The sequence below is a fragment of the Chlamydomonas reinhardtii genome, chromosome 2, assembly GCF_000002595.2.
Source record: "Chlamydomonas reinhardtii strain CC-503 cw92 mt+ chromosome 2, whole genome shotgun sequence".
Lineage (NCBI taxonomy): Eukaryota > Viridiplantae > Chlorophyta > Chlorophyceae > Chlamydomonadales > Chlamydomonadaceae > Chlamydomonas > Chlamydomonas reinhardtii.
In genome coordinates, this window is record NC_057005.1 from 1353648 (window position 1) to 1380543 (window position 26896).

General features: G+C 66.3%; 6 protein-coding genes across 6 annotated transcripts; 3 read left to right on the top strand and 3 right to left on the bottom strand.

Moving 5' to 3' along the window:
- Positions 1–74: 74 nt before the first annotated feature.
- Positions 75–3009, bottom strand: CHLRE_02g083000v5 (uncharacterized protein). Its single transcript, XM_043059274.1, has 2 exons — positions 1102–3009; positions 75–822 (listed from the first exon to the last, which is right to left on the bottom strand). The coding sequence occupies exons 1-2, from the start codon at positions 2779–2781 to the stop codon at positions 577–579; spliced, it is 1926 nt and encodes a 641-aa protein (XP_042926908.1). The 5' UTR covers positions 2782–3009; the 3' UTR covers positions 75–576.
- A 454-nt stretch (positions 3010–3463) lies between these two features.
- Positions 3464–6422, top strand: CHLRE_02g083050v5 (uncharacterized protein). The gene is made up of 5 exons (XM_043059275.1): positions 3464–3749; positions 3869–4058; positions 4338–4438; positions 4639–5628; positions 5887–6422. The coding sequence occupies exons 1-5, from the start codon at positions 3609–3611 to the stop codon at positions 6118–6120; spliced, it is 1656 nt and encodes a 551-aa protein (XP_042926909.1). The 5' UTR covers positions 3464–3608; the 3' UTR covers positions 6121–6422.
- A 71-nt stretch (positions 6423–6493) lies between these two features.
- On the top strand, positions 6494–12692 carry CHLRE_02g083065v5 (uncharacterized protein). The gene is made up of 13 exons (XM_043059276.1): positions 6494–6580; positions 6845–7052; positions 7289–7330; positions 7720–7843; positions 8057–8159; positions 8518–8639; positions 8913–8983; positions 9248–9320; positions 9561–9744; positions 10595–10694; positions 11054–11184; positions 11509–11625; positions 11978–12692. Exons 1-13 carry the CDS (start codon positions 6522–6524, stop codon positions 12357–12359), a joined length of 1716 nt encoding a protein of 571 aa, XP_042926910.1. The 5' UTR covers positions 6494–6521; the 3' UTR covers positions 12360–12692.
- Positions 12693–12902: 210 nt separating this feature from the next.
- On the bottom strand, positions 12903–14923 carry CHLRE_02g083100v5 (uncharacterized protein). The gene is made up of 5 exons (XM_043059277.1): positions 14749–14923; positions 14281–14571; positions 13993–14129; positions 13464–13711; positions 12903–13313 (listed from the first exon to the last, which is right to left on the bottom strand). The coding sequence occupies exons 1-5, from the start codon at positions 14828–14830 to the stop codon at positions 13235–13237; spliced, it is 837 nt and encodes a 278-aa protein (XP_042926911.1). The 5' UTR covers positions 14831–14923; the 3' UTR covers positions 12903–13234.
- A 260-nt stretch (positions 14924–15183) lies between these two features.
- CHLRE_02g083180v5 (uncharacterized protein) lies at positions 15184–22420 on the top strand. The gene is made up of 4 exons (XM_043059278.1): positions 15184–16094; positions 16388–16476; positions 16694–20586; positions 20688–22420. The coding sequence occupies exons 1-4, from the start codon at positions 15312–15314 to the stop codon at positions 21221–21223; spliced, it is 5301 nt and encodes a 1766-aa protein (XP_042926912.1). The 5' UTR covers positions 15184–15311; the 3' UTR covers positions 21224–22420.
- A 1-nt stretch (position 22421) lies between these two features.
- On the bottom strand, positions 22422–26853 carry CHLRE_02g083259v5 (uncharacterized protein). Its single transcript, XM_043059279.1, has one exon. The coding sequence runs from the start codon at positions 26255–26257 to the stop codon at positions 23180–23182; it is 3078 nt and encodes a 1025-aa protein (XP_042926913.1). The 5' UTR covers positions 26258–26853; the 3' UTR covers positions 22422–23179.
- Positions 26854–26896: the final 43 nt, after the last annotated feature.

Sequence of the window (26896 nt, forward strand, 5' to 3'; positions counted from 1 at the left end):
TCCACGCTCGCGCCCGCCTTTGATACCGCCTTAGGTGTCGCTCACGCTCATATGGCTTCAGCCAGCACGATATCCTTGCATAGGCATTACAGCTCCATTATAATAGATGGCAAACTCTACCGCCATCGCTGCAAGGCGGGTGCTACTCCCGCCAGAAACTGGCCCTGTCTGACCTGCCTTATTACATCTCTCCCTGGCGAGTACCACTGCAGCCTGCATCCCCTATATGCCAGCTCTGAAATGTTAATCCTACAGTATTATAGTCATGTCTTCAGATGCCCCTCACGAGTGCATTAATGTGCTCATAGCAGGCCACCAGCCACAGGCCCGAGAAGCACTCCTCGCAGTCCCAGCCGTTGCGCCCGCAGTGCACGCACCAAATTTGCCACGACACGACGACGTTAACGACACCTGCGCAAACCTACTGCCTCTGCCGCCGCATAGTCACAGTTTCGAAAACTCCTCCTGACCTCCTCCCTCCTCCCTCCCGCTCCTCCTCTCCACGCACCTCCTCCCTCCGCCGCCTCCCACTCTCCGCTCCCCGCTCCCCACGCCGCCTCCGCCTCCCCCTCCCACTCAGCCCGACGTCACCGCCCTGTTCAACAGCACGTGCACCAGTGGCAGCCGCTCCGCCAGGTCCAGGGCCACAGGCACGATCTCGTCGTGCACGAAGCAGAAGGCGCCGTAGGCGGTGGCGGTGGCGGCGCCAACCACCGCCTGCACCGGCTGCAGCGCCACGGCCAGGGCGGGGTAGCGCCGAAGGAGGGCGGCCGCCAGCGGGGCCGCCACTCTGAACAGGCCAGAGAGCGCGTCCTCCGCCGTCTGCGGGTGCATGTCCAGGCAAGGCGGGAGAGGGTTGGGCACATGCAGCACGAATGCACGAAGCCCTGGCCGCGCCCAGTCGAGCGAATTCAGCCCCATTCCCTCCTTGGCTTCTCCGCTAACCCAGCAGCAATTTTTGCATCCAGCCTTCCCAGTTGCCTGCAACCGCCCCCCTGGGCTGGCATCTACAACCCCTCGCCCCCCGTGCCCCGCGCCCCTCCACCACACCTCCCCTCCTCCCCACATCTCCCCCAACCCGCCAACCTCCCCACCGCCCACCAGCTGCAGCTGCGCCAGGCCCGCCCAGTACGCCGCCAGCAGCCAGCCCAGCCACGCCACCGCCCAGCCACCCAGCAGCTCGGCGCTGGGGCGGTGCCGCCGCAGCAAATCCACCAGCGCGCCCACGGCGTCAATGGCTCCGCCCGCCAGCACCCCCGCCGTACACATCACCACATACCACAGACGGAGCAGCAGCCACGGCCACGCCACCGGCAGAAGCAGCGCGGGCGCGAGGACGTAGCGAATGAGCGCGCCGGGGGAGGGCCGCGAGGCCGCGGCAGCGGCTGCCGCGGCGGAGGCGGATGAGGAAGTTATGGTGGCCTGCTTGGGCGCGGTGGCTGTGGAGGAGCCGGCGTGGCCATGCGCGGGGCCGTTTGGGGCGATGGGCCCGGAGAGGGAGGGCACGCGGCGGGGCTTGGGCGAGGCAGCGCGCACGCGGTGGTTCAAGCCGGGTACGGAGATCAGCGGGAGGGAGGAGTGGGCGCTGCTGCCGCTGCCGCCGGCAGTGCCTGGCACGCGAGGCAGCGGCATGCCAAACAGGCTGATGGGCGGCTGAGCCTGGGAGCCGCCAGCTCCCGCCGCCGCTCCGACGGTGCCGAACGGCGTGCTGGCTCGGACGGGCGGCTTGCCGCTGGGGTTGCCGGCGCCGCGTGCACCGCCGGCGCCGTTACCGCCGCCGCGTGCACCGCCGGCGCCGTTACCGCCGCCGCTGCCGCCGCCGTGTTCAGGTGCTGACGGTGTGCCTAATCCCGAGCTGAGGCTGCGCCGGACGCTGGGCATCACGGCGCCAACGTCACCTCCTCCCGCACCACCAGCCCCACCGCGACCACTCACAACCCGGCCGCCAGCAACGCTGCTGGTGTCGCCCAGGCCGCTGCCACCGCCACTGCCACCGCCACCGCCACCGCCACTGCCACCGCCATCGATGCTGCCACCGGTCTGGCCGTGCCTCACACTGCGCGGTGTGCCGCCCCCGCGGGTCTTCACCGCACTGCTCCGATCTGGGTCGGGGCTTGCCACCGCGCCATTGCCGGGACCGCCGCTGCCATGGTTGTGCGTGCCAGGGTGGCCATTGGCGCCGCCTGGGTCGCCGGTGCTGCAGCAGCTGGCGACGTCGGCTCCGGCAACGCTGTAGGAGCTGCCCCAGGCGCCGCCCGCGCTGGTCGTGGGGCTCGCGCTGACAGCACCTGCTGCAGCATCATGCGGGCTGTAAGGCTGGTGTTGCTGCTTATGGTAAGATGGTTTCGTGGTTTGCCGGCTGCCGTGCCCGCCACCGGGCAGCCGGCTGGGGGCGGGGGAGTGCATCGCCTCCTGCGAGAGGTCGGCGCGGTCACTGCGGTAGGGGACCAAAACGCGCTGCTGGCTGCCGTTGTGGCTGGGGCTCGGAGGTGCAGACGAGCCCGTGCTAGCAGAGCTTTCTGCGCCGAGCTTCGCAGCAGGCTGCTCGCCGCGGAGGAAGGAGCTTGCAGTCGGCAGGCCCTCGCGTTGACCGCCGTCCTTTTCCACAGCCTTCCCGCCCAAAGCTTCCTGCTTGCTAACAGCAGCCGAAGAAAAGAGGAAGGAGGGCACGAAGGAGGCGAGCGGCAGGTAGCCAAACAACCCGCGCTGCTGCGTTCGCCTGCTGGTCGGTGCTTCCTCTGGCGCTGCTTCATAAGCCTCGCACGGCTCGTGGCCGCTCATGCCTCGGCTCAGACCAAGAGACCAGTCGGCAGGCGACTCGGTTTGCGCGGGCTGTTGCGCTTGGAAGGCCGTCCGAAGGCCCACGCTCCCTGATCCTCTAGTTTCCACGCGGTGGATGCTCCAAAGTCCAGGCTGTACTCCACCGGAAGCGATAATAATTGCTGGAAGAACACTTGTCGTGGTGCCAGCTGCTCGGTGGTCGGGGTTGTGAAAACTATCATAAAGATGATCTTGGCCTGGGTTGTTGCGTTGAATTGCACAGGTGAAAGATTCAAGTCGCTTTCGGCCGAAGATACAAGGCAGCAACCCCGTGCGTGCGGGCTCGGCACGCGTGGCACGGTTGACTCACTCCCCTCGGCCTGCCCGATCCTCCTCCCCGGCAGCGTCTCAACACATCACAGCCAAGCTCCCGCCCCAAACCAGGAGGTGCTTGTCGGCCGTCACCAAAATGAGTTTGCGCGTTCGCAGGCATGCTTCCCATAGAAGTGTTGCCAGGTCGAGCTCCCATCATTGCCATGCCCCATGCGGGTATCCCGACCGTGTCATTATAGCATGTACGCTTTTGTAATGCCAGTGAGGCTGGAGAGCGACGCCGGAGCTTGATGGCGCGACTGGGTCAACGGGACTGGATGTGTTTGTGAAAACCGTGCCGCCAAATAGCAGAAGCATACACAGATAAAATCTAGATGCAGAGGTATAGCTTTCCTACCTGAATGCTGCATCCAGAATATAGTTCGCGCGCTCGTAACGCAGCTTTGATTGCATGCGAGGGCCGATCGGCATCCCTATCCATTTCTGCACACTAGAATACTGTTGAAGACGCAGCCATGGCCTTCCCCTTGCACGACGCGGCGAAGACGGGAAATGTCAAGGCGGTGAACGAGCTGCTTGCGCAGCAGGTGGACGTGAACCAAAAAGACCGGCTGAATAGGACGCCGCTGCACATGGCGGCATGGGCGGGACAGACGGTGAGACGGCTTGGCGCGGGGCCCACCCAGCACCCCACCCAACTCCACTGTCCTGAAGTTTCCTTGCTCCCCTCCCGCGGCCTTCCAAACTATTCATCTCCTGTCTCCCACGCAATCAGGACGTGCTGAAGCTGCTGCTGGCTCACGGCTGTACCGTGGGCGCGGCGGCGGGGGACGATATGAACGCCCTGCACTTCGCGGCGCAGAAGGGGCACTCCGAGTGCGTGCGTCACCTGCTCAACGCCGGCCAGTACATGGACGCACGCACACGCAAGGGCTTCACGCCGCTACATTTCGCGGCGCAAGGAGGTGGGAGGGCGGGGCGAGGGCACCATGGCAGGGACGGGGGTGGCAGGGACGGGGGCGGCAGGACTGGGGTGGCTGGGGCGGCTGGAGCGACGGGCGCTGGTGTGATGGGGGCTGGGCGTTCAGGCGACGGGCGGTGGAGCGGCGCCACGGCTCAGTGACGTTGCAACTCGTAAGCTTGGCTGTCGCACAGATGGACATGGGTCCGGGGGCTTCGGTGATAATAACTGCAAACAAGTACCGTAACCGGCGCGGGGCCTCCCTCCCAATGCGTTGCGAAAGGTCACAAGGCGGTTGTGGAGCTGCTGCTGAGGCGGCACGCCAACCCCAGCGCCGCCACCAAGCGCAATGAGACGCCCATGCAGCTGGCAAAGGACCCCGAGGTGGGCGGGGCGTGTGCGGGCGTGGGCTGGCGGGTGGGTTACGAAGGCGACGTGGCGACGCGCCGCCGCCAGCATTGCGGGTGGCAAAGGCACACGAGCGCCCGGTCTCGCCAGGACACCAAAGCATAGCTGTTCACGAGCAGTGGCATCCGTGCACATCACCCGCTCCCTCACCGCTGCTGGCGTGCACCGCGGTGCAGGTGTTGGCGCTGCTGGAGGCGGCGGTGGCGGCACAGGCGGCGCAGCGGGCCGCGCGCGAGGCGGCGGTGGCGGCTGACGTGGCGGAGATGGCGGAGGGCGGGCAGCTCAAGCCCAAGAAGCAGCGCAACCTGCGGGGGCAGCAGGGCAAGCGGGGCGGAGCAGCGGGTGAGGCGGGTGGCGATGGAGCCGACGGAGGTGGAGATGGCGCCGGGGCGGGGCCTAGCAGCGGCGGGGCAGCAGCAGGGACAATGGCGGGAGCCAAGCGGCCTGCGGCGGTGGCGCTGGGCGTGGATGGAGAGGACGACGAGGAGGAGGAGGAGGGCATGGCGCTGCGGCCGCCGGCACAGCGGCGGGCGGCGCAGGAGCGCGAGCAGAAGCAGCAGCAGCCCAAGGAGCAGGCGCGCCAGCAGGACGTTGACATGGCGAAGGCGGAGGCAGCTGCGGCGGCGGAGGACGCGGGCAAGACGGAAGACGAGGCCGCGGCGGCTGCGGTGCGGGCGGGAGTGCAGGCGGCAGAGGCGGCATCGGAGGCTGCGGCGGCGGCGCCGGGTCCGTCATCGGGCGCGGGTCCGTCGTCTGCGGGGCCGTCCAGACCGCCGCCACAACCGCTGCAGCCGCAGCAGCCGCAGCAGACCCACCCGCAGCGCAAGGTGGTGCCCGTGCCAGCCGCGTTCCTGGAAGAGGACGAGGAGGACGAGGAGGAAGCCGCGGCGGCGGCGGCCGCCGCCGCAGCTGCAGCCGCGGCGGGTGCGGGTGCGGGGCGGGCGCCGGCGCTTCGGTTCAACGTGCGTGCTGAGGACGACGGCGAGGAGGACGAGGAGGATGATGAGGAGTCGGGATCGGACCAGGATGAGGACCAGCAGGAGGCGCGGCGGCGCGCGCGGCAGGCGGCGCGGCAGGGCCTGGCGGGTGCTGCGGACCTGGCGGCGGCGGCGGCGGCAGCTGCGGCGGCCGCGGCTGGCTTTGGTGGCGACGACTCCGAGGATGAGGTAGGGCCGGCCGTCGGATGGGTGGGTGGGACCCGGACGGGAAGGACGGGAGCGCTAAGGGGTTTTCAATTTGCTGGCTTGGGAAATGGATTCGGAGGCTATCGCACGGGTCCTCGGGACAGGACGCGCTTGGCTGTCCGGGGTACAAGGCGGCCGAAGGCGGACTGCCCCTCGCACTCCCCTGCTCACCTCGCATACCCCTCGGCTCTCCTGGATTCGTCATGTGGACATTGTGTGTGCCCAATGCCCGGATGGCAGGACGACGAGAGCGACGAGGACGAGGACGGCGAGGACGAGGGCGAGGAAGACAACTACGCACTGGCCGCGGGGCCCGCCGCGCCGCCCGGCAGGGCCCCGGGGGCGGGGGCGGGAGCCGGCGGCGATGGAGAAGGCGACGGCGAGGGGGAGGGGGAGGAGCAGGAGGACGACGAGGACGGGGGCTACGAGATGGCGGCGGGGCCGGCGCTGCCGCCCGGAGTGGGTGGCTTGTGAGGGGAAACGGGGGCTTTTGTGGGCGTGACTCCTTAGCACGGAGACTGGTGGCGGTTGGCATGCATTGCATAGATGGGGAAATTGGGTTTGCCGTGGCCGCGAGTCGTTTGGTCATCGCAGGGGGTGCAGGTTGAAGGCGTGCAGCTGGCTCCCTGGGCCTCGAGTGCCATGAAGGTAGCAGACGACATGAACTGATGAAGAATGCGGGCACAAACACCGAGCCACGCGTTGTTGATATTTTCATCGCTTTGCAAGGCGCTCATGCAACAGCGCTTCATCCTTTGCTGTAAGAATCCTGGCTTGTTGTGACCGCATCTTGTGGGACCACACCTTGCGACTCGTTTTATACTAGCCGCGATTACAGAGTTATATAAGAGTAAATGAAAACAGCTATGATGACAATGCACAAAGTGGGAGTGAGCGGCGCAAGCTGGAATCGGCCGGCGAGTGCTTGGCGTGGGTAAGGACTGTTGTAAACGGGTGAAGATGTGCTTTGTAAAGCTCACGACTCAAATGGGCGTCAGCGATGGCGGGCGAAGACTCCGGCGCACAACCGGACGTCTCCCGGTTTGCTCACAACCCCACCGCCCTTGGCGCCAAACTCTTCTGCGGGCTCTTCAGCATCTAGCATCATTGAACATGTGTTTCTTGGAATGGAGGCGCTCGTGTCACACGCCCGCACGCCAAGACTCGGCTAACCGCCTAACCCTCAAAACCCTGGCAGACACGCCCATGCCGCCCGGGCTGCTCAGGTGCCCACATCGCGTGTCGGCGTGACCGCGGCGGCCGGTGCCGGCGGTGCCAGCTCATCTGCTGCTGCCACCGCCACTGCTGCGCCGCCTGCGGCCGCCAGCTCTCCCGCAGCTCCGGACTGGAGCGAGCGCTTCCGTGTGCGGTCGGTGCCGGAGCAGTTTCGTGAGACGCGCCAAAAGGTGGGGCTCCCGGCTCCCGGCTCCGTGTTGTGGCCCAGGGTTCGTGCCTTCGCGCTTTGGGCATTGCCAGGAAGCTGACGGGTTTTGAAGACCCAAGGGGCTCAAGGCAAGCAGAGCTCTGAGCTGCCAAAGTCAGCATCGCTGTGTGTGCAGCCCAGCATGCACGTCACTCACCCGCCCCTTACCCACTACCGCTCTCACCCCTGCCGTGCCGCATGTGCGCACCCCCCACGCAGGTGTGCAAGGAGTTCCTGGCTGGTGGACTGCTGTACCTCGAGGTACGCGCGCGCGTGTGTGTGTGTGTGTGTGTGTGTGTGTGTGTGTGTGTGTGTGTGTGTGTGTGTGTGTGTGTGTGTGTGTGTGTGTGTGTGTGTGTGTGTGTGTGTGTGTGTGTAACCATGTACGGCCGAACTACGTGACCGCACGTGCCGGACATGCATCTAGCACACGCCACGCCATGCCATGGGCTCTGCGGGCGAAATGCATACGTTACACGTACGTTATACATAACCCGCGGAACACACCCTGGGGCACCTAGGTGTGTCCTTCCTCCTACAGGTTCACTCGAGCCGCAACTGTCTGAGCTGTGTGTAACACCCATGCACCCCCACCCACCAAACTCACGCTCCATCACCCCCTCCCGCCCCTTTCCGGCACATTCACGCAGTCCGGCGAGGCGCCCGCACGCAACGGCAGTGACGTGTTCCACCGCCACCGCTCCCACTCGCACTTCGTGTACGTGACGGGCTGCATGGCGCCCGGGTACGGCGCCCTCATTGACGCCGAGACAGGTGCGGTTGCGGTTGCGGTTGCGGTTGCGGGTGCAGGTGCGGGTGCGTGCGCGGGTGCGGGTGCGGGTGCGTTCTTTGTTCCTCCTCCTCTGCTGCAGTTGCGCCACTCGCATCTCACATCTTAGCCCTCACACGTCACCTCACCCCCACTTCTCTATACCATCGTTGCAACCCCTCCCCCCGCCCCTCCCCCGCCGCCCCTCCCCCCGCCAGGCCACTTCACGCTGCTGGCTCCGCGGCTGCCCGAGGAGGCGGCCTACTGGGTGGGCGCGGTGCCCTCGCTGGAGCAGCTGCAGCAGCAGTACGGCGCGGACAGGTGCGGGCGGAGGCGGCGGAGGAGCGATGGGGGGGAGTAGGGAAGGAGGATGGCGTGGGCGTGCTGACGCGCGCGTGCGTGCGCGCGCGGTGTATGTGTGTGTTAAAAAGCGCAAGGAAAACACTGCGCAAAGACTGTGTGTGTGTGTGTGTGTGTGTGTGTGTTTTCGTGGCAGCTGTCCATGGGTCTGGCCTTGGCAGAGATGGTAAGTGCAAGACCCTGCTCCACAAGTGATCTTACCGTATCATGCCCTATCTCTCAGTATCCTCCCGCCCCTCCCTCCTGCCTTTCGCCTTTCGGTGCCCGCCCCGAACCCGCCATCCGTCCCGGCCCGGGTGTGTATGTGTGTGTCCCACAGAGTGGCGTACATGGACGAGCTGAAGGCGCTGCTGGCGGCGGCGGCGGCGGCAGGCGGCGGGCGGGACCTGCACACGCTGCCGGGGCCGGCCGCAGACAAGCTCAAGACGGTGGTGCCTGCAGGTGCGCGCGCGGACATGTGTCGGCGCGCCTCGGTCTGTGTGTACGATAGAGAGAAGAATGTGTATGTGCGTGTATGTTTGCTTGCGTGTGTGTGTGTGTGTGTGTGTGTGTGTGTGTGTGTGTGTGTGTGTGTGTGTGTGTGTGTGTGCGCGCGTTCTGGTGAGCTCTGTAGTCTGTTGCTCCACACGTGCCTGCCGCGTGCCATTGCTGACCCCCGTACGCCGACTCAAACGCTGCCGCTCACTGCCTGCCTGCCTGCCTGCCTGCCGCCAGGGTGCCGTGTGACGTCCGACATCCTGCCCTCCACCATCGACCGCTGCCGCGCCACCAAGACCGATGCGGAGGTGGGGCCGGGGGGGAGGTGGCGGGTGTGTTGCGTCCAACGTGTCAATCACGTGCAGGGCGGGCGGTTGGGCACCTGCGACTTCTCGTCACCGCCTTTGCCGAATTAATAATGCCTGGAAGCCCCCACTGGGTTCACTTGGTTGGCTTGCTTTCGGTTCTGGAGTAAACTACGGCCCCCCGTCCCGCCCTCCCCCAACCATGAATGTAACCCCAAAACACACACACACACACACACACACACACACACACACACACACATACAGGTGGCCTGCCTGTACACTGCCAGTGTGGCCAGTGGTGCCGCGCACATGGACATGTGGCGGGCGTGCAGGCCGGGTGAGAGGGGGGGCGGGAGGCGGTGTGTGTGTGTGTGTGTGTGTGTGTGTGTGTGTGTGTGTGTGTGTGTGTGTGTGTGTGTGTGTGTGTGTGTGTGTGTGTTGGCGGTGGTTCTGGGTCTTGGTTTACGTGGGATTGGAAATGAACTACCGCCCTCCGCCTTCCCCCTCCCCCACATCATCGACCGTCTACCACTTCCTTAACTAATCATGACTTTCATGAATGTATTGCTCCCCACAGGCCTGACTGAGTTCCAGCTGGAGGCGGTGTTCGCCATGTCCAGCCGGTGCCGCGGCGCACCCGACCTGGGCTACCCGGTCATTGTGGGCACCGGGCCCAACGCCGCCGTCATGCACTACGAGGCGGGGCCGGCGGCGGTGGAGCCGGGGCACCTGGTGCTGGTGGACGCGGGGGCGGAGTGGAGGTGGGCGTGTGTGCGTGTGTGTGCGTGTGTGTGGGGGGGGGTTGAGGGTGGTCGGGTTGAGGCGTCACGAAACCCACACCCGAGAATGCGCTGGGCTGATGCGTTTGATGGACATCTGGTTTGGAATGGTGGGGCGGGGGGGAAGGGTGCTGTGGTTGTGGACAAGGCGTTGGGCGGGGCGGCAATGCCGGGCGTGCTTCGTGAAGTGCCGGTGCGCCGCACGGTGGGGGGCATGGGACACCACTGCCAGCGACACCAGTACTCCACGTCACCACCTGTGCACGCAGCCGTACACCCAGCCGACCACTGGCCCACAACAGCACACGTGCATACACACACGCGCGTGTTCGTTTCCCGAGCAAGCACCCACATGCCGACGCGCGCGCGCGCGCACAAACACACACACACACACACACACACACACACACACACACACACACACACACACACACACACACACACACACACAGGCACGCACATACACACACACACACAGGCACACGCACACACACACACACACGCACACACACACACACGGTAGGTATCCGTAAGTAACTCCATCGCGCCGTCTGGGCGGGCTTCGTTTTGTTGTTTTCTTTTCAACACACACACACACACGCACACACACACGCACACACACACACACACGCATACACACACACGCACTCACACACGCACACACACACACACAGACACGCACACACACACACACGCATACACTGTCCTACGCGTAATGTTTTCCTTGTGCTCTTTAACACACACACACACACACACACACACACACACACAGGCACGCACACACACACACACACACACACGCACACACACACACACACACACACACGCGCAGGTGCTACACCGCCGACATCTCGCGCACCTTCCCCGCCTCGGGCCGCTTCGAGGGCGCGGCGCGGGACCTGTACGCCTCGGTACTGGAGGCGCAGCACCGGGTGCGTGTGCGCGTGTGTGCGTGTGCGTGTGAAACGAGCCCGTGGCGCGACCCCACTGCGTGAGCCCGTGGTGCGGACCCGCGGTTCAATTGGGCGCCGGCTGATTTGTGACTTGTCGGCGAGGAGCGCGAAGGGATGTGGGCGTTGGGCGCGCTGACAGAGTGGGCTCCGGGATGTAGCGGAATAAGGGCGGGTGACGTACACACGTATATGCATGTGTATAGCAGAATGTGTGAGGAGCTGTACAAGTCCAGCCCGGCCCCCGCTCCACATCGCCTTGCAAGCTCCCCCTCCGCTCCCTCCCCCTGCTGCTGCCCCTCCTTCGCCCCCTCCCCCTGCCCGCCCCCCCCCCCTGCCAGGCTCTGGAGGTTCTGTCTGCGGGCGGCGGCAGCGGCGTGAGCCTGCAGGACGGCGACCGGGCGGCGCGGGTGGCGCTGCTGGAGGGGCTGCGCGGCATGGGGCTGCTGCGCCCGGAGGCGGCCGGCGGCAGGTGGGCCCGCCGGGATGTGTTGGCGTGCCTGCGGTTTAGTACGGTTGTGAAGAGCGTGGCATGTGCGTGTGTTGGTGGCTTGCAGGCGATGTGCACACCGTAGTGCCCGGCTCATCGGGCTCAGCTCCTATCATCTCTCAGGCAACATTTGCCCACTGCCAAGCAGCGGAAGCCTCATCCTCCATTCCTCCCGCTGTCTTCTTTCCCACTGCAACCCCCGCACCCCCGCACCCCCTCACCCCCTCACCCCTGCACCCCCTCCCTCCTCCCCACCACCTCCCCTCCACCTCCCCACCTCGCTCCCCTCCCCCTCCACGCTCACAGCGGCTGGCTGGACGCGGCGCTGGATCTCAAGGTGGACCGCACCTTCATGCCGCACGGCGTGGGCCACCACCTGGGACTGGACGTGCACGACACCTCCGACACAGGGCCCGTGCCCAAGTGAGTCGGCTGCAGGGGGAGCAGCAGGGGGAGCAGCAGGGGGAGCAGGGGGAGCAGGGGGAGCAGCAGCAGGGGGAGCAGCAGCAGGGGGAGCAGCAGGGGGAGCGGCAGCAGGGGCAGCAGGAGGTGGAGGAAGCGCTAGGGGACGGGCGCAGCAGGCTGTCGTAGCCGGTTGAGGCAGGAGGTTGCGGGATGGCGGGGTGGATGGGGTTTCAGCGCCGCGCCTGCCACCGCTCCATCCCAGCCTGTACCCGTCCACCCGTCCCCCGCCGGCACCCAACCCCACCCCCCTGCTCATCCCTGCCCCCGCCCCCGCCCTCTGTTCCTTACCAAACCTTCCTGCCCAACTCAGGGGCCCGCTGGCGCCGGGCATGGTGGTTACGGTGGAGCCGGGCGCCTACCTCATCCCGCCGCTGCTGGCCAAGGCGCGGGCCGACCCCAAGGTTGCGCCCTTCATCAACTTCGACCTGGCCGAGTCGCTGGCGGCAGGCGGGCTGGGCGGCGTGCGGATTGAGGACAACGTGCTGCTGCTTGATGGAAGCAAGGGCGCGCGGGCGGGGGCGGGGACGGGGGCGGGGGCGGGGGTTAGTGGCGGCGTGTCGGGTGCGGGGGTGCAGGGCCGGCTGTTCAACCTGACGGTGGCGGCGGGCTGCGCCAAGGAGATGCGGGAGGTGGAGGACGTCATGGCGGAGGAGTGGCGGCCGGCGGAGGCCATGTCGCGCGTGGTGGGCTGAGGCCTGGGTGAGGGTAGGAGGAGGGCGAAATGGCAGGAGGGTGTAGGTGCGGGGAGATGTCGTGAAGGTTTAATGAGCGATAAGAGACTGGATGGTGTGAGAGGGGCTGGACTCTGCATGAGCGGAGAGGAAACATGACAGAAGAGGAGTGACGTGAGGGGAGTCCAGCGTGAGGTTGGGGGACTTTGGGGTACGGCACCGTACTTGAGGTGGTGGGTGTCTCCGCGTGTGGGTGATGAGCGAGCTGGGCGCAGAGCCAAACTGGCGGGATCCAGGACTGAACATGGTGACTGCGTGATAAAGTACATTATCTCTTTGTAATATGTATATAGCCAGTGTGCATAGCTATCGCGAAGAGGAACCCGAGCTGTCGCGAACGGCAAGCAGCAGCTGCAAACGACTGTGTTCTTCGCTTGGCTGCTCTGACTTCCCAGTATGCTGCATGTGCGCAAAGGAACATGTACAATCTGCTGCGTGCTTTGGCCACTCCAACTCGAGCGAGGGGCACTGTCAGCTGCGAAGACTTGCAGCCGGGGTCTTCCTTGCAGATTATTGTTACAGGTACGCACTTGTCAAAGCACAGTTACGTCTCAGTCACTTGGTAAAACTTGTGAGGCCGTCCCCATGACCTGATATACCCGCAGCCTGCAAGCACTGGGCACCTCCCCGGCCACCTCCCCTAGCTTTTGCATGAGTGCACCATGTGTATGCTGCTGGCATGAGGGTATCGAATGCCTGACATATTTATTCTTCCCCCAGCAGCCACGAACACGTCTCTCAATGCATCTGCAAACTCTACCTAATCGCACACTGCATGCACGCGTCTCTACGGATCCTCTGCGGCGCCACCGCTGACACCGGGCACGTCTTCTCGTTTAGCGCGTTTGCTGGACGCTTGCGGGCGGCAGCACGTTGTTGGCGTACTCGCCCTCCACGTTGCCCGGCACGTAGTACCTGGAGGGAGCGCGAGGGCGACGTGGGCATCAACGATCAGGAGAGACGTATAGCGTGCGCCGGCGTGGCAGCCAACACCACACACAGCTGCATAAGCCGCTGCTGTTGTGGGACTCCACCCCCCGTGCATTCTCCGTCCCACCCACCCACCTGCAGACGTGCATCACCGCCGGCTGGCCGTCGGTGCCGGTGCAGGACGCGGCGGCGCAGCCCAGGTCAGACGTGGCGGCCCACAGCAGCTGCGTGAAGTGGCCCACCGCGTGCCAGTCGGCCGGCTGGGAGGCGCCGTAGGTGTAGCCGCTGCCGCCGTTGGCGGCGGCGCCCTCGGCGTACCAATCTGATACGGCGGCGCCAATGTCGGAATAGCCCCAGGCCAGGTTCTCGCCCTCACCGGTGCCCTGCAGGTAAGGGGGTGAGGGAAGGGGGGTAAGGCCATGTTAGGGCGGGGTGTTGGGGAGTGCGGCTGGCTTCGTTGGTGTGGGCATGAGCAAGGCCCATGTGGGTTGGGGTCTTTGGGGGCTCCCGAAGAATGCAGGCACGCAGCTGCGCCTAACCCACTTCGCATTCGCCATGCCCCTGCGGCGCATTGCGCCGGCCGTAACTGCCCGAACTGACTGGCCCACTTCCTGCAGAACCTGTGGCTTTGCACATGCTGTCATATCGGCGCGTGCTAGCTCACCTGTTGGTGCTCGAAGCGGCAGTTGCCGGCCCAGGCGGCGGCGCTAGCCTCCAGGGAGGCGTTCCAGCGCAGTGGGGCAGTGGAGTGGGCGGAGCGGAGCTGGTTGTGTGCGTCCAGGGCGCGCTGGGCGTACGCAGCTGCAAAGAGGTCAGGGGTGGGAAGGGGGTAACGTGCAAACTTAAGGTCTTAAGGTTGCACACAGCGGCTCAAGTTGATGTGGGTCAGGCCCAGGATGTACTCCAAAAGGTCTTGCGGCAGGAGAATGAGCCTAACCATGCCCCAACTTACACAGGTTGCTGTAGTCGGGGGCCGTGCCCTGCGATGAGGCACCTTGGTCGGGCTGCTGGGCGGCTCCGCCGGAGGGCTGCTGCTGAGGCTGCTGCGACGCAGCCTGGTCCTGACGCGGCTGCTGCCACGCACCGCGGAACGAGCGGCCGCGCGTGTTGCTGGTGCCCGCTGCGGGCTGCTGCGGAGGCTGGGGCGATTGCGGGCTGCTGCCGCCGTCGATGCGGTCGCGCACGGCGTCCACGACCTCGCCCCAGACGCGGCCCAGCAGCGAGCGCCGCGGCGCGGAGCAGCCTGTGCAAGCACGAGCGCACGGGGATCGTCACGCGGCGCCCTCACAAGGAGCTGCAGTTAAGTTGACAGCTTATAATGCATAAGGTGGGTGCTGGCGAGGAAGCAGCGGTCAGGTAGTAAGGCACAGTAAGGCAAGCAAGCTCGTATTCCCAACAGCAAAGCCAAAGCAGCACCCACCTGAGCAGTCAGCTCCTGCGTGAACCGTAGCACATAGCAATACCACGGCCAGTAGCGCGGATAGGTTTGGAATGGTCAGCATGGTGTTTGAAGCAGTCAAAGCTATGGTCAAAGCTGGGGAAGTTGAAACTGCAAGTCGAATCAGCCGAGCCAGGGATCACGAGGGGTAAAGGGGATCACGAGAGGAGGGGAGAATTAATAACAGCGTCTGCAGAGGCAGCAATTGTTTGGGGTCTGCGGGGGAGCGTGCGGCTTTTAATTGCGCGGGAACCGCCATCCGGCTCTGCATGGGGCGCTTCAACTCCGGTTCCAGGGGCGGGGGTATTCGGGGGGGTTGGCATCTGGCCCGGCCTTATAAGCAGCGCGCAGCTCTACGAACTTCACAGCCCACACGGCTTGTGATCTTTTGACGCATTGCGTGAGCCCCCGCTCCTAAATTATTTGCGGCCCCGCAGACTTGGCGGCAAACGCGCCCGCCCGCCGCCGCTCCCTCGCTCCACTGCCACTTTGCACAGCAGCACATGCAGCAGCGCCTGCGCCTGTCTATCTGAGACATCTTTTACATGCTTCCGCGGCCAGCAGGCCGCGCGGGCCCCCGCAACAGCCGCGCGCCGGCGGTGGCGTTTGCCGGCTCTGCTGCACTGCTTCTGGCGCTGCTGGTGCTCTTTGCCAAACCCGCACCGGCTGCTGCCTCTCCGGCTTCGCTTACTGGCGGGCCTGCAGCAGTCACGAGTGCGAACCAGCTCGATGAGCGCGCGATCTGGCTGACCCCAGGCGATCTCGCCACAGCCGCAGCTTCACAGCGCGCTGACCCAACCCAGCTCCAGCAACTGCGCGACAAGCTGCTTTCGCGCCAGAGCGACGGCCAGGCTTCTGCCGCGCCGGAGGCATCTACCAACAGCAGTCGCTCGCGCCGTCTCTTGAAGCAGCAGCAGCGACAGCTCGCGGCAGCACCTCAGAAGCCTTCGAGCAAGGCCGGCAACAGCACGCTTGTCCTGAGCGGCGATGCCGCACCTTCTCCCACCTCTGTGGCGGACCTCTACTTCCTAGCAGCCAACGCGCTGCAGGTCAAGTCAGCCAACCCCGGTACCGCCGTGCGCTTCGACGTGCCTTCACTCCCGGTCGTGTCCGCGCCCACACCCTCGTTCACAAACTCCACAACGCCTGCGACTGCTGGTGCTGGCACCGATGCTGCTGGTGGGACTTTCGGCGCCGCAAGCTCCGGGGATGAGGACGGCCTGGGCTCGGACGTGATGACTGCGGTCGCGGCTCTGGCGGCGTCTCCCTCCGCCTCTGTGCTACATCCCTCGGGCGCTAGCAATGACACCTACGTGGGCGCGGTGCAGGTGCGTGTATGTGGGTGGGTGGGTGCGATGGACGGGCGGGCGCTTGCGGAGTGCCGTAAGTTGGCACGCGTGGGTGAGGCTCATCTGGGTCAGGGTTTTCGTCGTAATGCGATTTGGGTTGGCCGAGGATTGGTTTGTGGGCAGGCCCGCACGCATGTCCAGGGCCTCACGCACAGGTGTTGGGCTGACCTGCATCGAGCTGACCCACAACCCACATCATCCCCAGCCCTTGCCGACCCTGCGCGCCTGCACGTTGCTCACCTGCTGCGCACAAGCCGCCCCCTCGCCCACAGAACGACACGCTCGACCTGGTGCGGCTGCTACTGCAAGTGCTGCGTGCCAACCCCGGCTCCAACGTCACCGTGACCCTGCGTGACACCGGGTAAGGGCGCACGCGTGTGCTCAGTTTGGGCGAGTGGGAAATCACGAGGTGCAAGCAGCATGCGGGCGGCGGGTTGATGTGGGTCGGCCGACGACGCACGCAACATTGAGCAGCAGTGTTCCCTTTTCCTTATGCTTGTTCAATCAGCTGCAGTCACCGGCATTGCCTTATCACATGTGCGCCCGACCTCGTTGCCCAATTGCCGCATCGCCCACAGGAAGCCCACTGCTCTGGGCCCGCTGTCCATCGCCATCGAGATCAACGCGGCCTTCAGCGGCACCGGAGCATTGCAAACATCCCCATCGCCAGCGCTGCCGTCGCCGGAGCCATCTCCGCTGCCGTCGCCGGAACCCTCTCCGCAGCCATCGCCCGAGCCGTCGCCGGAGCCGTCTCCGCAGCCGTCGCCGGAGCCGTCGCCTTCGCCGGAGCCATCTCCACTGCCGTCGCCGGAACCCTCTCCGCAGCCGTCGCCGGAACCGTCTCCGCAGCCGTCGCCGGAACCGTCTCCGCAGCCGTCGCCCGAACCCTCTCCGCAGCCGTCGCCGGAGCCGTCGCCCGAGTCGTCGCCGGAACCGTCTCCGCAGCCATCGCCCGAGCCGTCGCCGGAACCGTCTCCGCAGCCGTCGCCGGAACCCTCTCCGCAGCCGTCGCCGGAGCCGTCGCCTTCGCCAGAGCCATCTCCGCTGCCGTCGCCTGAACCGTCGCCATCTCCGCAGCCGTCGCCGGAACCCTCTCCGCAGCCGTCGCCGCAGCCGTCGCCGGAGCCGTCGCCTTCGCCCGAGCCATCTCCGTCGCCTGAACCGTCGCCATCTCCGCAGCCGTCGCCGGAACCCTCTCCGCAGCCGTCGCCGGAACCCTCTCCGCAGCCGTCGCCCGAGCCATCGCCGGAGCCATCTCCGCTGCCGTCGCCGGAACCCTCTCCGCAGCCGTCGCCGGAGCCGTCGCCAGAGCCGTCGCCTTCGCCCGAGCCATCTCCGTCGCCTTCGCCCGAACCATCTCCGCTGCCATCGCCGGAACCCTCTCCGCAGCCGTCGCCGGAACCCTCTCCGCAGCCGTCGCCCGAGCCATCGCCGGAGCCATCTCCGCTGCCGTCGCCGGAACCCTCTCCGCAACCGTCGCCGGAGCCGTCGCCAGAGCCGTCGCCTTCGCCCGAGCCATCTCCGTCGCCTTCGCCCGAGCCATCTCCGCTGCCATCGCCGGAACCCTCTCCGCAGCCGTCGCCCGAGCCATCGCCGGAACCCTCTCCGCAGCCGTCGCCGGAGCCGTCGCCGTCGCCGGAGCCATCTCCGCTGCCATCCCCGGAGCCTTCGCCGCAGCCATCGCCGGAGCAGTCACCGATTGACATGCCGGCGTCCCCTATCCCCCAGCCCTCGCCTCCTTCCTACGCGTCGCCCGTGCCGAATCCGCCCTCACAGCTGCCTCCACCGGTGGCATATGGCGGCAGCCCAACCGGTGGCGCCAGTCCCAGTCCCGTCCCAAGCCCCAGCACGCCGGCGGCATCGCCACCCCCCAGCAGCTACCCGTCGCCCGCCGTGCTGTCGCCCCCTGTGGTGGTGGCGTCGCCCCCGCCAATGACGCCGGCAGGACCCGTGTATGGCGGGCCCGCGTCGCCTGATCCCTCGCCGTCGGCGCCCACACCTGAGCCACAGCAGCCCTCGGCGTCGTCCCCCGCGCCGGCGCCAACACCAACGTACCCCGCGACCGCATCACCCTCCCCTTCCCCTGCCGTGGCTGATCCCACCACCAGTCCGCCGCAGCCCGCTTACCCGTCGCCCGCTCCCAGCAGCCCCAGCACGACGACACCCACCACCAGTCCCCCGCCGCCGCCTTCGCCTGCATATCCCATTGTGCCGCTGCCTCCGTCCTCGCCAGCCCCTGCGTACCCTGCGTACCCCGGCTCATCGCCACCACCGCCAGTGGGAACCTACCCGCCTCATGGTTCTGATGGAGAGCCGCCCTCGCCGTCTCCTGCTGTGCCCGCCTACCCGCCATCGGCGTCGCCGTCGCCTCCGGCCTACCCACTGCCGGGCACGTCGCCGCCCCAGGCGAGCCCGCAGCCGCAGTCGCCGGCCGTTCTGCAGCCGCCCCAGGCGTCGCAGCCACCGCCTCATGACTGGTCATCAACGCCTGACACAGCACCGTCGCCTCCGCCACTGGCCCCATCGGATACCGCCCAGCCACCGGCATCGCAGACGCCGCCTGCGGATGCCGCAAGCCCGCCGATCAACTCCCCGCCGATGCCGCCCCCAGATGGCACGGACCGCTCGCAGCCGCCTCCGTCCTCCGGCCCCCCGGACCATGGCGACAACTCCCCTCAGCCGCCTCCGGCCTACAGCGGCCCCCACGGGTCGGACGACAACACGCAGCCCCCGCCTGATGGCGCCGCCATGCCGCCATCGGCCTCAGAGCCACCTGCAATCTCCATGCCCCCTCCTGAGTACCTAATGCCGCCCGGCGCCGTAGCACCTCCCGACGCCCCGCAGCAGTCGCCGGAGGCCTGGTCGCCACCTGACGCCGCCACACCTCCCGAGGCCGCACCGCAGCCGCCGTACGCAGAGGGCACTCCACCCGCCTACCCGGCGCTGACGCCGAGTCCGCCCTCAACGGCGTCGCCGTTGCCACCACCGCCCCCGCCGCCGCCTCCCCCGCCCCCGCCTCCCCCGCCTCCCCAGCCGCCGCTTACCAGCAGCCCCACGCCGCCGCCTCCCGCCGACGCGTCGGCCCCTTCCTACCCTCCGTCATACCCGTGGGTGCCGCTGCCGCCGCCGTCACTCCTGCCGCCGTCGCCATCCACTGAGGTGCCGTCGCCGTCGCCATCGTCCTACGGCCCGGCTTATGGCAGCAGCCCACAGCCACCTTCGTACCCGGTGATCAACCCCTCGCCGCCGCCCTCAGCCCCAGTGCCAGCTTACCCGACCGTGCCCCGGCCGCCGGGCCCCTACCCACCTACACAGCCGGCCCCGCACCCCCAGCCTTCCGACGGCCCGCCTCCTGCCACCGCGAGCCCGCCGCTGGCGTCGCCGTCGCCGACCCCTTCCTCACCTTCGGCTCCGCCACCTCCACAGCCCGCAGCGGCGTACGGCGGCTACGGCTCCCCATCTCCGCCGTCGCCATCTCCTTCGCCTTACCCTGGAGTGCCGCTTCCGGTGCCCCCGCCCGCGCCTGCCGCCTCTCCGCTGCCGCCGTCCTCGCCGCCGCCGTCAACCTACCCGGCTGTGCCTTCACCATCGCCGCCTCCAGCGCCGCATCCCTCGTATGGCGGAGGCAGCGGCAGCCAACCAGCGTACCCACCACCGGTAGCGCTTGCGCCACCCTCTCCCTCGCCGGCGCAGCAGTCTCCTTCCGTGCCCGCCTACCCTGCGGCAGCGGTGTCGCCCCCACCGCAGGCGGACCCTGCTGTTCCGCCGTCACCGCCGACCCCGCAACAGCAGGACACGCCGACCCCGCCCACGCCGGCCCCTGGCTATCCTCCCGTCATGCCGAGCCCGAGCACCACCACCAGCAGCCCCAGCCCTCCATCCTACCAGCCTGCATCCAGTCCGCCGCCGCCGCCGCAGTCCCCGCCGCCGCCACCAGCAGCGGATTCCCCGGCGCCATCGGGTGCTGGGTCCCCGCTGCTCCCAGCCGCGGCCCCATCACCACCTTTCCCAACACCGGCACCCACCCCATCGCCGCTGCCCCAGCAGCAGCAGCCGCCTGAGGCCGTACCCGCCTCCTACCCCCCGTCGCCTGCTGTGCCGGTAGCGCCCTCACCGCCTTCGGCTCCGGCGGTTGAGCCGCAGCCTTCGGTTCCTTCGGCCCAGCCGCCTCCACCTGAGCCGCAGCCGGTGCCGCAGCCTCAGCCAGCCACCGCGGAGCCCTCACCACCAGCCACACCTTCCAGTCCGTCACCGGAGGAGCAGTCGCCGCGTCCGTCTCCGCCGCTGCAGTCACCGGAGCCGTCGGCGTCTCCGGTCCCCTCACCAGTGGGCTCTTCGCCTCCTCCCAGCGAGACGCCTTCGCCCCACCAGCAATCCCCGCCGGTACCCTCACCCTCGCCAGCAGACGCTTCGCCGCCATCTCCGGTGCCCGCAATCCTGCCGCAGTCACCGCAGCCTCCTGTTAACGATGGTGAGTAACCCGGGGCACGCATATCTGCCACAATTGCTTTGGCAACAGGAGAAGCAAGAGCGCCTACTCATCACCCTGTGTTGATTGCAAATGGTTTGCAGGGACGCCGCCGGTAGACCGCAGCCCGGCGCCGCCAGCGTCATCGCCGCCGCCTGCTGCCTCATCACCACCGCCTGCGGCTGCTGGCGACGAGGACCCAGAGCTCGCCGCCATACGCGCCCAGATCCAGGCCATCCTCGACCGCATCGCCTCGCGCCGGCCCAACGACACCGCCGGCGGGGCCGGCGGCAACTTCTCGCCCGCCTACACCTCGCTCAACATCACGCGCGTCAGGCCCGCGCCCGCTGCTACGGCCACAGCGGCTGCTACAGCCGCCGTTGGCAGCAGCCCGCCGCCGGCAGCGGCGGCGGCGCCGGCGGGCCCCACCGATGATGAGCTGGGCTCGCTGCTGCAGAGCTTGCATCAGCTTCAGCGGCGTGCTGCGGCCATCCAAGGCACCACTACTGGGGGTAGCGGCCTGCCAGCCAGGGGCGACGGCGAGGTGACGGACCGTGTGGCTGTGCTGCCCACAGAGCAGCAGCAGAGCGGCGCGGCGGGCCGCCGTCACCACCTGCGCCGGCTGCTACGTGGTGTGTAGATGCATAGCTCTTCACACGCAGGGGCAATGATCCTGCTTCAAGACCATACCGCCAATCCCCTTCACATTAGCTTGTTTAGTACGTGGTCGTCGGTAACGGGCCGGCTATAGAATTCATTTTGACAGTAGGCTAGGGGAACTGCGTTTGCGACCTACGTACGGCGCACGGTACGTGCCAAACCTGCACGTACGCGATGTATGGAGCATTCACCATGTGCATGAGACTGGCGTTTCTGGCTACTGATGAGCAATGAAAGAGACCGGGCTGCTGCTGACACGACCCGAATGGCCGCGGGGTGCTTCGCCTGTTTGCGCGTGCAAGGTTAGGTACTGGGGTTCACGCAGCAAGGCATAGATAGACGTGTGACTAATGCACAGGCAGGTTATTAGCCTAGCATCGCACTGGCGGCTCGCCGCCTGATCCCAGCGCAGGTGGGCAAACCCCACCTCGCTCGCTCATCATAAAGACACGTTCGCGCATACCGTATTCTTTTCGTGAGATGGCCAGAGGACTGGAAGGGATTGTTTAGATGGTGTGCGTGGTATGGTATGTAGCAGATTGCATGCGCACAACACTTCCGCGCACTAATAGCATTCCGAACAGTAGAAGTAGGCATGTATGTTATTGACCGCGCATGTTGACTGCTGACGCTACTGTGTGGTTAGTGCCTGCGCCCCGTGCGCGTATGCGTGCGCGCAGCTCTCGTACGCACTCTAGCCCTATGTGACCTTGACAGCACGACAAAATAAGGAGGCAGCATGCGTGCATGGCTAGCTGCTGCTGCAGCCACATGGCATTTCAGTAGGGCAGTATTTGTACAGTGCAGGGGAGTCATCTACCAGCAATATGGAATCGTAATGAGGCCCAGCCATCTGGTGTGTGCTAGTAAGCGGGTTTTCAACCAGGCGTAGGGGCGGCGGCGGCGGTCTGCTGCCGTGTGTGCGCGTGCCTTAGCACGCACCGTGGTGCCCTCAGAGATGCTTGTCCGCCTGGCTGGTAGGAAGCGCTGCAACGGCCATGGGACTGCGCTGTCTGCTGCTGATGTTTGCGGTCTGCAGACAGCTGGGGTTGCAGTGTATATTTACTGCTGGATGTCTGGATGGCTTCATGCCCCGATCGATCAAAGGGAGTCTTTACTTGCTCCACAAAGGAAGGTCCAAGGGAAGTGCGTAAGGGGAATGTAACCAGTGATGCCTGAGTTATGTTAACAGATAGAGGTGCGTGTCCCTCCTTCAAGCCGACTCGGCTGGCTCGCTGCGCACAGGAGACCCTAGAACCGAGAGCACGGCACCATGCGTACACGACACGCACACATGCACGCACGTACGTAGCCGCACACACACACACACACACACACACACACACACACACACACACACACACACAAGCTGCGTCAGCGTTGACACACCATACAGTTCAGTGCCGCCGCCGCGCAAAAGCCCAATCTTTCTCGCCCCAGGGCCTGCATGGCTGGGGGCCCGTTCGTGCGTGTCTTGCCGGTTCCCGAACGAAATGCAAGCCCTACTGCCACGCACCCAGCCGCCACGCACGCACGCCAGCCACGGCAGCCAGCGAATCAGTTCATCTAGGTGCCGTACTGACGTGCAGCAGGAGTTCACGCAGTCTGCAGGTGGCCGGGTTGGCAGTATGTACCCCGCATGCAGCCCTGCGCCGCCGCCATCACATCATCAACCCTCCCGCCGCCGCCGTTTTCACCACTGTTGCCCATTGCGGCTGCTGCGGCTGCTACTGCCTGCTCCACTGCCATGCGCATGCGTTGCAGCCGCGGGCCGCCGTCGCCGCAGCTGTAGCCGCCGCCGCCGCCGCCGCATGGAGCCGCCTGCCGTGCCGCCACGCACTGCTGCCGCAGCAGGAATCGCCTCGCTCTTGCATCTCCTCCAGCTTCCGGTGCGCTTCCTCCTTCTCCGCCCCCCGCTACCGCCGCTTACTTACTACTACCTGGCGAATGCACGAATGATGTCGGTTAGCCCTGCAAGGGTCGGCTGCTGCTGCTGCTGCGCCGGCGGTTCTTGCTCCGACCATGGCGAGCGGTCGTGGGCAGCTTCCGACCGGCGGGCAGCAGCGGCGCTAGCAACCATGGCAGCGGCAGTAGCATAAGTGTCTGATGCGGCAGTAGCCCGCTGGCGCTGCAGCCGCTGCTGCTGCTGCACAGCAACAGGATCCTCGAGTGCGCCGCCACTGCCGTAAATACCCTGTTGGTGTTGGTGCTGCTGGCGCTGCTGGTAGTTAGGCACGCGCTGGACCTGTTGCTGTGGGGCTGCATCTTCAGAGGCCTCCAGCCACGCAGACCCCGTGCCGCCGCCGCCGCTGCCGCCACCGCTGGCGGTGGTGGCTGTAGCCGCGACCATGCCACTGCCGCCGCTGGAAGCGGCCGCTGACACCCAAGCTGCTAACATGGCGTCGTGGCCGCCGCCACGGTCTCCGCTGACGTAGCGGCCGACGGCAGCAGCACCATCGCCGCCACCGCCTGCTGCTGCCGTCAGTGACGGTGGTGGCTGTAGCTGCCGTGGCTGCTGGCCAGCAGGCTGACCCTGCTGTATCCTCATCCGCGCCTGCTGCTGCTGTTGTTGTTGCTGCCTTGGTGAGTGCGAGGGCGTTGTGGCGGCGGCCGGGGGTGAACGCTGCAGAGGGCATGCGGGTGGGGATGGCGGCGGCGGAGGCAGCCACCTGCTGCTGCTGGTCCCCACAGACCCTGCTGCAGCAGCCGCAGTTTCTGGCAAAGCTTCTGGTGGCCATTGATGACCACCGGGCTGCGACGCGTACCGCGCAGCAGCAGACTGCTGGTGGTGTTGCTGGCGGTGTTGCGGCTGCTGCCTCGGCAGGACGTGGGCACGCGAATGGTCATAGGAAAGCGACAACAGCCACTCCTGACGCCGCAGTTGCTCCTCCCGCCTTGCTGCCACCGCCTCAGCTGCGGTCGCCCCCTCGCCGTTAACCGCGTGGTATGCCGCCGCCGCCGCCTCCCGTGCTGTTCGGCCGCTGTGGCCTGTTCCCGCCACACCTGCCTCGAGCTCATGCCCGTTGGAGTGCCCCAGCAGCAGCCTCGTGAGCTCTGCCGCGCCGCCAGTATTGCTGGCGGCTGTAGCGGCGGCAGTAGTGCCTTTTATATGAGCTGTGGCCAGTGCTGCTGGCGGGGCCGCCTGATGCTGCTGCTGGTGCTGCTGGTGGCCCTCTGCAGTCGGCGGCGACCGCAGAGATGACGGACCGCCCGCCACGCCACCGCCGCCGCCGCCGCTGCCGGCGGCGGCGCCGTCATCACATTCGGGCTCCAGCAGAAGCTGCAACAGCATCTGTGCCTGCAAAGCCTTGTTGCCCTTTAAACGCCCCAGCATTAGCCCTAACAGATTTGTCCTGTTGCTGCTGCCGTCTTCATCATCCGCTGCCGCCGCCGCCGCCGTAGCTGTGGTCCCTAGCCACTCCAGCTGTCGGCCGCCGCCGGGGCGGCCACCACCTGCAGCCGCCGCTAATGAGCCGCCGCCAACGGCAACGCCGCCGCCAGCGCCGCCTCCAATGCGGCGGCTGCCACCGCTGGCAGCTCCCTCCTCGCCGCTCGTGTACAGCAGCAGCATATCGCTGCTGCGCCTCGAACGCTGCTGGATCTGCGGGTGCTGCCGCAGCTGCTCCCACTGCTGCTCCTGCTGAGGCTGATGCAGCTGCAGCTGCTGCTGCACCCCCTGCTGCATATGTTGCAGCCGGAGCCAAGCCTGCTGCTGCTCCTGTGCATACTGCTCATCATCTGGGCGTTGCCGCTTGCGCTGCATTTGGTGCGGAGAAACCACCGCAAGCGCCAGGTTGGCGGCGGGAGGAGATGAGGCGCCGCCGGCAGCGAGCACCGTCTGCTGCTGCTGCTGCTGCTGCGTGTGGTGCGTAGGCATCGGCTGTTGCTGCGCTGGCACTGGTGCCGAGTGGCTCTGGAAGGGGCTGCGCTCACCCTCCTCCCACTTGCAGCCGCCGCGACTACGAACACCACGACTCAGACAGTGCACCGGCGCCAATGGCGTTGGAGACGGCGGCGGCGGCGACGCCGGCGAACCCAAAGGCGGCAGCTGTTGCCGCCGCGGATCGCGTGTCCGCTGCTGTTGGTGGTGTTGGTAGGGTTGTGCCACCTGTGCCTGAAGCTGCTGCTGCTCTTGCTGTGGCTGCGCCTGCTCGTGCGGCTGGTGCTCAAGTTGCTGCTGGGGCAGCGGCGGCGGCGGCTGCTGGGTCTGATCATCAAGCACGATGTCAATAACACTGCGCATGCGCCGCTGCTGCAGCCGCTGTTGTTGCTGTTGCTGCTGCTGCTGCCCCTGCTGTTGCTGCGTCTTTATCGGCTGCTGCTGCTGTTGCTGCAAAGCTGCTGTTGCGTAGCCGCTACTGCCGCCAGCGGCACCTGATGTTGCTGGCGCAGCGGTGGCAGTAGCAGGCGCCGAAGCTGCCGAAGCTGGCTGTAGCGCCGGCGGCGGCTTCCACCACTGGCCGTCAGGCTCGTGTGGCCGCTTCGGCTGACGTGCTTGCTGCTGCTGCTGCGGCTGCTGCGGCTGCGGCTGCTGCTGCGGCGGCTGCTGTTGCGGCTGCTGCCGCTCGTGCTGCTCCTGACGCATCTCCGCCCGCTTCTGTCCTTGTGCTGCAGCAGCAGCCTGCCAGGCCGCAATTGCCCTTTCGGCGGCCATGTGCCTACCACTACTGATGACACTGCGGCCGCCGCCCTTGCTCAACACCAGCAGCCCCGCTGCCGCCGACGGCGGCCCACCTGCGGTGGCGGCGGCGGCAACAGCGGCACCCTCACTGCCACTGCTGCCTCCTGCACCGACACCGGAGCTCGGGCTGCGCGACTGTGATGACAGCACGATCAGGCTGCTACTGCAGCTGCTGATGCGTGCCGTGGTTGGCTCAACAGCACCGCCGTCGTTAAGATCAGCGCCTGCAGCGCCCCACGTCGCCACGTCGCCGCCGCCGCCCATACCGCCAGTGTCCCGCCGCCGGTCTGCTGCTGCTACTGCTGCTGGTGATAAGCTCTGAGTTTGGGGCATGAGTTGCAGTGCTCAGCATTAGTGTGTTAGTCTCAATAGGAAGAAAGAGTACAAAATATACGGTAAGTAACACGGGTAAGTAACATGTTCAGAGTTGTGCATTCGGAAAGCGGGTGGGCAGCAGGGGGACGGCACAAGCGGATAGCGTCACACCACATAGACGAAGCACGACGCGCTCACGAGACCCAACACGTGCACCACGCGACACCGCACACACGTAAATAGCAAGGCACGCCACGACGCGTTTCGGCCTTGCCAGGGCCTCATCCGGTGGCTTTTGCGTGGACAGGCACGCAGACACGGTCTGTGGGCGCCAAGTGCCGCGTCGGGCGGATTCGCCAAACTAGTACACGTCACCACAGCCCGAAGAGTAATCGCGAAGGTATGAGCTATATGTGGCGAAGCCAGTGGCTTGGCGCCAAGTTGCTTGGCGGGATACTCTGAGCAGCTGCCCTAGCTAATAGGAGAATCTATTTTAAGAAAAGGAGGCCATAGTGGATATGATCACTTATAGAGCGCAGAACGCAACGAAAGCGAGTCAGCGCGCGCGCGCCCGTTCGCAAACGCGACGCATTGGGGTTCAAGTATATATAAATTAAGGAGTATACACACGTCGCTTGTTGATGTTAAGTTGAATTT